The following is a 13,430-nucleotide window of genomic DNA, read 5'->3' on the forward strand; positions in this document are numbered from 1 at the left end:
TTTCTTGAGATTGAGAATCATATATTCATAGCTGAAATCTGTGCTTGGTACATAATTTCATAACTGCTTTTTTTTAGTGAATGAATATATTCAATCATGGGTTCTTTAAAGATTTAATGTTAGTCATTTTGATGTTCAGAATTTCCTGATATGACCAGAGGGGTGCTCTTTCAAGCTGGTTTCTTAGTCCTTTTGATATGTTAAAGAGTAATTTTTTGTGCACTTGCTTATTTTTTGACACAGGATAATATTAGGTTCATTATATTAGGTTAATTATGTTTTCCTTAGAGCCATGGTTTCTTTTAGGAGATGAAATTTAGATGCAAACATTGACACTAGATTTTCACATTGATACTGGGTTGTCATTGCTTCTAGGTATTTTCAGTGGACTATGAAATATTTATCCTGGTATGTGTGTGTATATATATATGGGGAACATATATACATGAAAATATATATTATGTGTTTTTGAATTTTGAGTTCATATTGAAACTTTTAATTCTAATCTAACGTATAAGTTATTTGCCTTTCTTTTATTCCATAATTAGGTCTTCTCCTACACGGATGAAATGGGCTCTTACTCAGTATATGCTTGACCCTTGAACAATGCAGGGGTTAGAGGGGCCTGCCCTCCTGATGTCGAGAGGCCATGTGAAACATAGTTGGCTCTCCCTATATGCAGAACCAATCTGTGGTTCCATGTCCAGGATTTAAATCAACTGTGCACCATGTAGTACTGTAGTAGTTACTGTTGAAAAATCTGCATAAGTGGACTTGCCCAATTGAAATCTGTGTTGTTTAAGGGTATTTTACTCGCTTAGTCCTACAATAAACCCCAATTTCAGAGCTATTACAGCTTTATCAACATCAAACCTTCTAAAGTAAAGTTCAAGACTTTTTTGTAATTGTTTCTAAACAGAAGGTACATGGTTATTTGGATTAGTAACTTGGGTGGCTATCATTTTTGAAGAATCAGTCCTTTATGTTTGTAGATCACTTTATAGAGTGTTTTCCCCCACCCTTGTTGACTTTATTTTTCTGAGTATGTAAACTTTTAAGTTATACCAGAAATGGTGATTTTAAGTGATTCCAACATGAAGGTTAAAGCATGGGTGTGCTTCTGAGGTAAGAATTCTGAACCCTCCAATCCCTGATGACTTTCTTTGTTCCAGACTCTTTGTTCTAAAGGTCTGTATTTTAAGCTCGACTTAACCTACATGTGACTATCATCCACTTTTTCCGCCAGTCACCCCACCATTCTGGATAGATAGGTTTATGCCCCTAGAGTAATTTTTCTTGAGCATCTTCCCTCTGTTGGAGAATGGGAATCTCCCACTCTAGTTGGGTTCTGAGTTCTTCTACAGCAGTCTTCGCCCACCTCTTGCCCATCTCTGTGGCCTCCCACTAAGCCAGAAATCTTGTTCTGAGCTAAGACTCATTCCATGTCCAGATCTTGTTGCATTTCTAGCACTTCTAATGGATAGCACCCTGCTCTTCAGTCTGCAGCCCACACAGAAGGTTCTGATATGTCCCTGTCCTGCCTCTAGTGAGTTTTGAGAATATTATCTTGCTTCAAGTAGCTCCAATCTGCTCATGCTCAAGGGCCTGACTTTCCCATTAGTTCATCTCAACTTGTATTGAGATGATTCTGCTCATAACATGTATTTTTTAAAGCAGCTTATAGTGCATTCCTCACCCTCCTTCCCTTTTTAGACCTGAAACATAGTTTTGTCTTCCAAGCTAGGTGATAAGTTTCTAGTGGGTAGAGACGTTTGGCCAGGGATCCTTTGTACTTCTCCTTGGCACCAGCAGTAAGATTAAGCTGTTGGAGCTGGGAAGGGAGCGGTGGCAGATTCCTGGGTTTTTAGAGGCCTCCCGGCTAAGGAAGAATCATACAGGTTGGCTAGTGTGTGGCTCAGTAGCTTAAAGTTGCCTGGCCAGTCCAGTTTCTGGGGTCTGCCAATCTAGGATTTGGCCCATTTGAAAACCAAGCTGGTGGTGAAGGAGACATGAGGCTATAAGATCTTGGCAGCTTTGTCCGGTACACCAGCCTCTGTGGGTTACAGAGTGGCATTGAGTTCTCATGGGCTGGCGTTTAGGCATGCCTTTCCCAACTGTGGTCTTGTTTAAGAGGAAAATGCTGAATCTTGTCACCAGAGGACTTGAGTCTTATTTAGTACGTAGGTACTTCCCATGTCCCTACTGTCTTTGTGATAGCTTGTGTGTCCTTGGGAGTAGAAAGCTATCCTGATCTCTGCAGAGCAAGGCACCTAGGAGGGCAGGGATGGAACCTTACCTGAGTTTGGTCTGCTATGAAGAACCTCAACAGGCACTAAGCCTTTGCTTCCCATGAAGATCCTGCTCTTTGTTTGATTGATTCTTTTCTGAGAGCAGGGCCAACAGTCACAGCCAGGGTAGAATTGCACCTGGATAAAGCCCTGGTCTAATCTCGTAAGCACAAACCTTCAAGATGAGCTGCTAGAGCCCCAACTTAATCACCTTCCGTGTTTGGCTGCCCCATAGTCCCTGCTGCCCATTTATCCCCTGCATTCCTGCTGCTTCTCATGAACATCTCAGGCCATCTAATGAACACAGCCCGGAGAACACGGTGGGGCCCGTAAAGTGTAGGACATGATTTTGTGCAGTGACATCTGGCAGCAGTGTCAAGAGAAACCTTCACTTTGGCAGCCATGTAGAACACAAGTGGTCTTTAAAGGGCACGGTCGTGCATAAGTGCTGGGTCTGGATCTCAGGTGGAGGAAGGTCCCAGGCTTCAGACCAGTTGATGATAATCCATGAATGCCTCCTCCAACACTCAGCCCACAAGCGACTTCCTCTTGAATGCCCACTTGGTCTAACCAGTCTTTCCCTCTCTCCAAGGAAATTCAATGGATGAAAGAAAACTGATTGAGCTGGTCTTAAAATTCTACTTGCTTAAAAAAGTAAAGCCTCACTGATAGAGTGATTTGCTGTTGTTTTAACAAATTATCCTAAAGAGCAAATTCTCAGTTCTTGGTTAAAAAAAAAAAAAAAGGAAAGCTTCATCATTCTGTTGAACAGGACGAGAAATCACCTCTTTCAAGCTTTACCTAATGGGAACAATAGGATGACTACCACAAGCCTGATTTTGAATAGTTTATTAAAGGAAAGGTGAAGCATCAGTTTCAAATTGTACAAAAGGAAAAAAACCTCATATTGCAAATGTACAATTTACAGAATTACTAGCAAAACCAATCAAGGAGACACTGAAAATACAAAAATTCGATTGACTTCAAACTAAACTGGAAACCCATTGGAGTAGATACTAAGCCTTTTCTGCCTTGTGGTTGTCTACGATTCTACGTTGGCATTGGTTTTTCCACATGAAACTGTCCAGCAAAGGACCAATCTGTGCAGGTGCCAGGGCACCTCCCCGCCTGCTCCCCAGCCAGAGCCACAGGGGGCAGGGCTGGCGTGGTGGACAGTCCAGTCATCCCTGCCCCTTCACATCCAGTGAAATCCATATTTCTGGAAGAAAGCGATACCCTAGCCCCCCTAAATGGAGCCCAGGAATTGCTAAATTAGCAGATAAAACATTTTTGGTGACCAAGTTTTTTTTTCAGAACTGTACAATGTTGAGAAGTTTGTTTACTAAAAGGATGAATAAAATAACCCATTTTGCTTTCCCACATAGTCACTGGGTGCACAGATTTGTTTTTTAAAAAACACTTTTTTTTTTTTTGGTAAAAAGGGAAAGCAAAGCCTCATCATTCTGTTGCAGCTACTTTAAAAACCAGCCGGGAAACAGCTGTGGTGGATTGGTTTGCAAATTCTGAGGCTTACTTTTAAAATCAGAAAGGAAGAAACTAAGTGGGCTTTTTAAAATAATAGTAGCAGCAAGTCATAAAAGTCTAAGCAGTATGTAACTCTATACCATCGAAGGCTGTCCTGAAGATTTGCAATTTCTTTCCCCCAAAGAATTATCCTTAATATGCACATTTAACACTGAAATGCAGCTGTATTTCAAGGTAAGCTTAAGAACGTCACCCTCTAAGCACAGACTTCTATGCGGCACATACTTCTATAATTGGTAAACTTAAGTCACAAAATTAGTGCATAAGGGTATTAAGTGCATGGGAAGTAGACACGGTTATGTTACACTTAAAATTACGTTTGAACGGCAAAGGAGTTCATGATTATCTTTTTAAGAAAATGGAAGTCCATGTAACTTGAATTTGGCAGGGCATGAAATAAGTGGTAAAAACAGCAAACTGATAACTTGAGAACCATTTTTGTTTTACTGAGAATACTTTATTTGCTGGTAGAAGTTGCTAAAAATGCACAGAACAAATACCAATAGAAAATGTACTGTATTTGAATCTCCCTATTCTATATAAAATGAACGGTGTACAGCATCTGTTGGAAAATTGGCTGCATGGACATTTCTTATTTTATGCCCCCTTATAAATAAAAATAAACCTTTTTATTCAAGAGTATATAAAATCTGGGAATTCAGATCCATGTCCACAGAGGGTGTGTGGTTTTTGGCAGAGATGCACTGTCAGAATTTCATCATAGCTTGTCAATATTCTGCTCCTCCATATTCCTGTATTCCACATGGTCAACCAAATCCAGTGAGCTCCAAAAACACTCTTCGACAATTAGGGTGAGCTGCTTACTCATAGGTTTAATAAAAATGGTTAGCTTTTAAAACATAAAAAGGCAAAATGTTAAAACGGTTTTTAAATTGTACAACAGGAAAATAAAGTTAAAAATATTTTTTTTTACTCAATGCTGAGTTTTCATAAAACAGGTGTATTACAGTGTTTATCTTGACAGCTGTTTTAAAAATTTAAAATTTCTTCCTCCCTCCAGAAAAACACACACATCTGTACTGGGATAAGTCCAATAATAGGACACAAATGATTTTTCAGGTCAGTCTTTCTGAGGTGACATTCACCAACATTCCCTTGGGTAATTTACATGCTCCTCTTCTGTCACTGCAAAAAGGGATTGACCTTAATCATTTGATTAAAAAACAAATCAGATCACATCAAAAGTGTTTTTTTCCCCATACAAGCTATCACAGTATATAGGCCTCTAGCTCTAAATAATAGAGTTCCAGATTTGTAAATTTTCTTCAGACTTCAGAACATAGGCATTCCAAATCCCTAGAAAAAATGAAACACAATTATTAACTTCATGCATAAACAAGACCCAGAAAACACAAGAAAAAACGGTAATAATTTAACATTTACTGAATCGTCTTCTATGATAGCTGCAGAATCAAAGAAATCTGGCCTCAACTCGGCTCTCTCTCGCCGATTTCTTGACGGGGGCTGGAAAGAGAAACGGATACTTAATTTTTTCCTGAGATACATGAAGACAAACACTGATAATCAGCTAATATTTCTATGGTATCATTAATATAAATAACTGTTAAGTGTCACTTTGAAAGGAAAAGAGTCTGACTTACAGGAGCATACATTAAAGAAAAATCTAACTTTGGCTTTTATCACTTAATTTTTTTTTTTAAATGCTTTCAAATTATAATGAATGTATAAAAGCATGTAATTTTGGGGCCTATAAACAAAGAACACAACTTTCAATCATGGAATAATTATAAGATTGATCAAACAGTAGGTGACAAAACTTCATTAAATTCCCTACCCGAAGTAGGTAGATGGAGAGCTACTGATGCGTGGGTTGAAGGACGTTATAGACCGGATATGTCTCATTCACATTTCTTACCAAACCTTTTCATTATGTAAAATTCAAAACACATAAAGCATACTGTTATGAGCTAAATTATGCCCCTCAAATTAATATATTTAAGTGCTAACCCCTAGACCACAGAATTTGACTGTATTTGGAGATAGGGTGTTTAAAAAAAGAGGCGAGTAAGGTAGGAGATCATATGAACGTGAACATGAAATTGCTCAGTCGCATCTGACTCTTCGGGACACCGTGGACTGTAGCCTGCCAGTCTCCTCGGTCCATGGGGATTCTCTAGGCAAGAATACTGGAGGGGATTGCCATTTCCTTCTCCAGGGGATCTTCCTGACCCAGGGATTGAACCTGGGTCTCCCACATTGCAGGCAGACTCTTTACCCTCTGCATCACAGTCTGCAGCCTACCAGGTGTCTCTGTCCATGGGATTTACCAGGCAAAGCTACTGGAGTGGTTTGCCATTTCCTTTTCCAGGGGATTGAACCCTGGTCTCCTACACTGCACGCAGATTCTTTACCAAATGAACTACCAGTGAAGCCCAGAGATCATATGGGTGGGTTCTAATTCAATGTGATCTATGTTCTTATAAGAGGAGACACACACAGAGGAAACATCATGTGAAGCCAAAGGAGAAGATGGCCATCTACAAGTCAAGGAGAGAGGTCTCAGAATGAAATCAACGTTGCTGACACCTTGCTCTCAGACTTCTAACCTCCAGAACTGAGAAAGTAAATTTGTCAAACCACCCAGTCAGTGGTGTATTTGTAAGGCAGTCTAGCAAATTAACACACAGAGGAAGCAGTATAATGACGCCCTGTGCACCTGTCACCCAGCTTCAACAATTTTCAAACATTTGGCCAATCTTGTTTCACTGAATCGCCTGTTTTTTTTTTCCCCTCATGTCATTTCACTTCTGACAACTTCAATGTGTCTCTTAACAGATCTCTTTTTGAAAGAACATAACCACCATGTATTTCTGACAAAGTTAATCATTTCTTAGTATACCTACACTAAGTCCATATTCAGATTTCCTTATTTTACACATGTCTCTCTGTACTGAACAGATAAGGTCCATATTCCGCAACTGACTGCTATGTTATGTAGTCAGACTCCAATTTAAAGTACGAGAGGCCAGATACACATGCTGCACTGAAAGACCGATCTAGGAAAGCTGTTTTTCATGAATGTAATAAGGAGCCAGTTCCTATTACTGCCAGAATTCAAAATCTGACTTGCTTTGAAAGCAGGTTTGAAAAACACAAGCTCATCCAAATGCCACACCCACTGTTGGTCAGTGTTACCTCCTCTTGTCCCTCACAGGCTTCTTAAAACAGCATCATCTTACACCAACGCTTTCACATATTTTAACAGAAAAAAATGTATTGAACTTCCTTACCAGGTCAATAACCATGGTGTCTTCAAATTCTTCATTCATATCTTCTAACTGGCTTCGGGATGACATCATCACATCTTCAAAGATGGGCTCAGCATCTTCCTCCATGAGACCCCGACTGATACGAAAAGATACAGTCAGAAAGCTGTTCAGACTCATAGAACCTGGAATCCTGACTCTTATATTGGGTTTGCGAACCAGTTAAAGCACCTTCTAGTAACAACCAACAGATTGCACAAATTATGCTATTGAACTCAAGTAATTAAGGATCATTCATTTGGTTCACTCAAGATCTCATCTCAGTTCATCAGAAGGAAGTTAAATGCAATAACCATATTACTAGCTAACTATGTACACAAATTCCCACAGAACTCTTAAGTGATTAGTACCATTATTATCCCAAATTTACAAATGAGGAACTGGAGGCACAGAGGTTTTAGAGCTTACCCAAGACCACACAGCTGATAAGGGACAGCACTAGGATTTAAATGCTGAACGCATTAAGAGCCCATGCCCTCCATTCCTATTCTACGCTGCATAGCATATTTGAATTATGATTTTAACTCCTAAGACTAAACTTCAGAGAAACCCAAGTCATCACACAAAATGACCATCATCACAGTCATTGTGTTCTTATGGCACTTGACGAACACTTACACGGCATGCCTCACTCCAGTTCTCACTTTCATGTAGTTCATTCCTGTTCTGTCCTTCCGATTTAAGTCTTCTAATTTCGGCTGGCCTAACCAAGAGATCTGCATCTGAGGACTAAGAGAGGGTAGTGTTATTCATTTTGTGGCAGCAAAAGAGGGGTTTAGGTAATCAGTCCCATGCTAAGAAGGCATAGTTGGTTGGTCTAATCCCCATGTAAGGGGAGTCTGCTGGATATATTCCAGGGTCAAGGTTGAGATCATCATCAAAGGACCTGTTTTGGCAGAAATGGTAGTAAGCTGGAGATCCCTAAGTCCCCAAGAGCAGTTGGCTGTGGCAGCCAGTTGGTAGGTGTGAAGGCAATCGGAATATGTCATCCCCAGATATGCCTCTTTGAGACAGAAATTATTTTGAGCTGAAGGCAATTAAGCAGCAGCAAAATACAAAAAAGTTCCCCTTTTCATCCTAAAAGGGTAGGAAATAAATTATCCTTTTACTGAAGATAGACTCTGATGAGCCCAGAGATGGAACCAGAGGAACCTGCAAACAAACCTTGCTAAATAAATGCTCATTCTTCCTGGTTAGGACGAGGACTGCCTAGCCCTGATGTGACCACCCCTAGTCCAAACTCATGTGTCTTGTCATTTCTTTACAAATGCATTGTTTCTTTGTCTAAAAGGCTTAAAAGCTTCCTACTCTGGTTACTTCTTCAGGTCTTCCTTCTCTTGTGAAGGCTCCCCTGTATATGTAAAAATTTAATAACATTTTTATACTTTTCCCCTGTTAATCTGTCTTTGTCAGTTTAATTTTTAGACCGAGACAGGGGCTCTACGAGCGTTGAGGAAAACTTTTTCCTCCCCTATTAGGTGCTTAAATTATCAGCTTAATTCCCCAAATCCCTACTAAACAAGAATGCTTCTCAGACTCCTGTATCCAGCTGCTACACTACTTACAAGTATTCCTAGCTGGACACTCAGTCCCCTGAGGGAAAGGAATGATGCTGGCTTGGTGGCTCAGAGCTCCCCAGAGTCGAACAAGGAAGGGTAGACCACATTTTTTCTCATTCCTTCTGAGGAAGTTTGGAGTCAGGTACATGCTGGGCCAAATCTTCACCTGCACTCTATCCTTCCTGAAACATGGACACTTGCATACATATGCTTCTTGAGAATTTCATTGGATGCAAACTTGGATGGGATGACTTTTTGGTTGCTAAAATCTGCCACATGAAGTTCTCTCAAAGCAGCTGCCTTTGTATCATGTGAGGCTACCACCTTGATTCAACCTATAAAACTATAGCAGGAAAAAGAAGACAGGCCATAGCCAGGAGGGCCTGACATGGTATAAAGTCAGGAAAGCAAGGTGGGCTGCTCAAATAAAAGACTCCCCACTGCCCAAGGAAGTGAAGTAGGAATGTTGGTCATAAGACAAACTCCCCTCTAAGACTGCTCAGTTATGCAGGAGCTGACAATAACTATCCTTTCAGCTTTGAAGACGGCAGATCTTCAGAGAAAAGATTCCTTATGAAAACCCAAGATCTGAATACTTCTAACACTTCTAACCTTCCTCTTTCCAACTTGCTAAGTTTGTCGAGTTCGAGTGAGAATTCTTTTCTCCATCAGAATAACACAGAATTACTCTAAATGAATAGAAACACAAGTGGAGCTTAGAGACTCTCAAATTTGAATGGAAAAATAACAAAGAAAAAGTTAAGGTTTTCACAGCAAAAGTCATGCCATCACCCTGACTTTTCTGTGATTTGCAGAGCCATGGTACCAGAAAACACTTTAATCTCTGGTGTGGGAAAAGGTAAGAGCTTGATTCTCTTTTACAGAAAGAGCAACTATTCTCAGAATTTATCACCACTTTAGAAGATGTTATATATTTTATAATATAAGTTATTTAGTCTCTTGGTGGTTTTGTTTTCTCATGAATTGAGAAAAGAGTATGCTCGGATAAAATAATTCTTCTTACTTTAACAGTGAAAGATTTATGCAAGAAAACCATTTTTTACTACTCACTTGTGTAAAAAGTCGGGCTCGGAGCCATGTTCAGACTCAGGCTCCTGAATCTGTTCTCCCATGGGCCGGCTGTTCTCCCGCAGGACGGTGGAAGTGAGCTGTGGTGCGGGCAGGGGGCCAGGAGTCTGAATCATGGTGTCAGTCCTGTTCAGCCACGTATTATCCAGGCTTTCATCTGTAAAATTCCAGTCGGAGTCACAGAATGTCAGTGGGTGGAATGAACTCTGGTAGAAGTTACAGCACACACTCAAAGAGCATGGCTCTGGAGTAGACTGCATAGGCTTGAATTCCAGTTACACCACTCACTCGTGTGACTTTCTGTAAGCTATTAAATTTCCAAAATTCAACCCTCTCATATACAAAATGGAACATCAGTAACTGCCCTCCCAACTGTAAGGATTAAATGAGGTGATGTATATAATCAGCAAATAAATGTTAGCTATCCTACATTATCATCTCTTCCAAGTCCCTCCACCTCCACAGAGAAGATTGTAGCCAGCCAGAGACCCCTCTACCTTCCTTTGCTCAAGCAATAAAGGGCCTATTTGTTGGGTCTTACAGGCGCCGCAAGCAGCAGCACTGCAAGTCTGGCTTCACTGAGAAATCAGCAAGTCCTATTACACAATTATGCTCTGGTCACCTGGCAAGTAACTCTCTGCCAAGTTACACTTCTAGGGCTGGATTGAGGGTCTGTTTTCACACCTTTAACTTCGACCTCTTTAGGGAAGTCTTCCCTGGTCACCCTGCTTGGCCCCCACTTACCATTCTTTTTTAGCTTCTAGAGGAAACAGAATCATTCTTGCTCCCTTAGGGCTTAATTTTATATACTGTCCTGGCAGTGATCTGTAATGTGCATTCACTATCTCTGTAATCAGATTTAAGTTTCTTCAAGAGACCAGGAACTATTTTTTCCTTCTTCTAAAGATCATTTATGGGATCGGGATGGGGAATACATGTAAATCCATAGCTGATTCATGTCAATGTATGACAAAACCCACTACAATACTGTAAAGTAATTAGCCTCCAACTAATAAAAATAAATGAAAAAAAAAATAAAATAAAGATCATTTATAAAGACTTGAACAGATTAAATCACTATTTATAGCATCATTTGCATATCTAAATTCTGATAAAATACCATGTAATTATAAAGTTCTACCTATAAAATTCTAAATTACATTTGATCCTTGAACTATATAGTTTGAACTCTTGGGTCCATTTAAACATGGATTTCAAAAAAATAAATATGTATTCCAGTGCTATATGCTTCACGGTTGGCTGAATCCATGGATACAGAACCATGTATATGGCCTGTAAAGTTAGATATGGATTTTCAACTATGTAGGTGGCTGCTCCCCCTCATCCCATTGGTTCAAAGTCAACTGCATTTTCTTGTGTCAGAAGAATTTTACCACAAGATATATTACGAAGTTTTCCTACCCCATTAAGTCAGAGAGACAATGTGCACGTGAGGCTTCTCTTTAGCCATCAAGCATTCTATTGCCCTCAGGTTTTCTAAAATTTTCTCAGATGCATGTATGTTCTACATAAGCTTTTCTGTTCCTGGAAATATCTATCTACTATCTGGTTAAAGTCATTCCACTGATCTGAAGCTCACTACCAAATCTCTTCTAAGTCAGCCAAGATTACATCTTTTATTCATATCACTTTCATTCAACATTTAATTCAAAACTGTTATTCTCTGCTGCATTTAAAATTTGATGACCATAGGAATGGTTTCATTTAGGTTTTTTAACTTGGTAAACCATCTTTCCTGACCTGCCTCTTGAGAAACCTGTATGCAGGTCAGGAAGCAACAGTTAGAACTGGACGTGGAACAACAGACTGGTTCCAAATAGGAAAAGGAGTACGTCAAGGCTGTATATTGTCACCCTGCTTATTTAACTTATATGCAGAGTACATCATGAGAAACACTAGGCTGGAGGAAGCACAAGCTGGAATCAAGATTGCCGGGAGAAATATCAATAACCTCAGATATGCAGATGACACCACCCTTATGGAAGAAAGTGAAGAGGAACTAAAAAGCCTCATGATGAAAATGAAAGAGGAGAGTGAAAAAGTTGGCTTAAAGCTCAACATTCAGAAAACTAAGATCATGGAATCCAGTCCCATCACTTCATGGCAAATAGATGGGGAAACAGTGGAAACAGTAGCTGACTATATTTTTCTGGGCTCCAAAATCACTGCAGATGGTGACTGAAGCCATGAAATTTAAAGACGCTTACTCCTTGGAAGAAAACTTGTGACCAATCTAGACAGCATATTAAAAAGCAGAGACATTACTTGGTCCACAAAGGTCCGTCTAGTCAAGGCTATGGTTTTTCCAGTGGTCATGTATGGATGTGAGAGTTGGACTATAAAGAAAGCTGAGCGCAGAAGAATTGATGCTTTTGAACTGTGGTGTTGGAGAAGACAATCTTGAGAGTCCCTTGGACTGCAAGGAGATCCAACCAGTCCATCCTAAAGGAGATCAGTCTTGGGTGTTCATTGGAAGGACTGAAGCTGAAGCTGAAACTCCAATACTTTGGCCACCTGATGTTAAGAGCTGACTCATTTGAAAGACCCTGATGCTGGGAAAGATTGAGGGCAGGAGGAGAAGGGGACGACAGAGGATGAGATGGTTGGATGGCACCACCGTCTCAATGGACATGGGTTTGGGTAGACTCTGGGAGTTGGTGATGGACAGGGAGGCCTGGCGTGCTGTGGTTCATGGGGTTGCAGAGTCGGACACGACTGAGTGACTGAACTGAACCATCTTTCAGCTTTCTACTACATGTCATCTCCAAAAACATCTTCCCGGATCCATTAAGAGTTCGGTCACTCCCTATATGTTTCCAGAGAACCTTTCTGGCCCATCAGAGTACTCACCATTCTGAACTGAAACTGCCTGCTTCTGTCTCCCTTTCTGTAGTATGAACTCTTTTTTAATACCAAATCCCCAGCATCTAGCACAGTTCTTAGGATCAGTCAGTTCAGTTAAGTTCAGTCGCTCAGTCGTGTCCAACTCTTTGGAAGTGTCTTTTAATTTCATGGCTGCAATCACCATCTGCAGTGATTTTGGAGCCCAGAAAAATATAGTCAGCTACTGTTTCCACTGTTTCCCCATGTATTTGCCATGAAGTGATGGGACCGGATGCCATGATCTTAGTTTTCTGAATGTTGAGCTTTAAGCCAACATTTTCACTCTCCTCTTTCACTTTTATCAAGAGGCTTTTTAGTTCCTCTTCACTTGATGGTGCTTGGTAAATATTTACTGAATAAAAGCATAACTTCAGGTAGAATTTATTCTTCTTGAAGAGATCCTTCCAACCCCTCAAGATTCCTCAATGAAAACACTTCTTGCAAAGCTCTCTCATCTTCATCCCAAACTGATGAAACCCTATTGCTTAAGGGTTCTGGACACCTAACCTACCTTAGTCACTTGGTAAATCTGAAACTGATATGGAGAAAGATTTTCTTTTTTTGCAATTAAATGGTTACCAAACTGGGTTATCTGGCCCACATAGACCTCTCTGTCCTGAGCACACTAATGACTAACTCTCCATTAGTGTGTAGATAAGTGGGTATCTAAATTCTCTAGCCCTTTGTTTCTTCTCTGTAAAATCTGGGTAATAGTGCTGAACTCAGACCTGATTTAT

General features: G+C 40.2%; 1 protein-coding gene across 1 annotated transcript in view; it reads right to left on the minus strand.

Annotated features, from left to right (window-relative positions):
* Nucleotides 1-3,120: 3,120 nt before the first annotated feature.
* Nucleotides 3,121-13,430, minus strand: part of STAG1 (stromal antigen 1) — a 499,198-nt gene continuing 488,888 nt past the window's right edge. The window contains exons 30-34 of the mRNA XM_043874053.1: nt 9,772-9,946; nt 7,760-7,870; nt 7,106-7,220; nt 5,238-5,318; nt 3,121-5,150 (exon numbers count right to left, since the gene is read on the minus strand). Coding sequence (XP_043729988.1) covers nt 5,127-5,150; nt 5,238-5,318; nt 7,106-7,220; nt 7,760-7,870; nt 9,772-9,946 — 506 coding nt within the window. The 3' untranslated portion in view covers nt 3,121-5,126. The remainder of the gene's footprint in view (nt 5,151-5,237; nt 5,319-7,105; nt 7,221-7,759; nt 7,871-9,771; nt 9,947-13,430) is intronic.

The sequence above is a fragment of the Cervus elaphus genome, chromosome 19 (assembly GCF_910594005.1).
Source record: "Cervus elaphus chromosome 19, mCerEla1.1, whole genome shotgun sequence".
Classification (NCBI taxonomy): domain Eukaryota; kingdom Metazoa; phylum Chordata; class Mammalia; order Artiodactyla; family Cervidae; genus Cervus; species Cervus elaphus.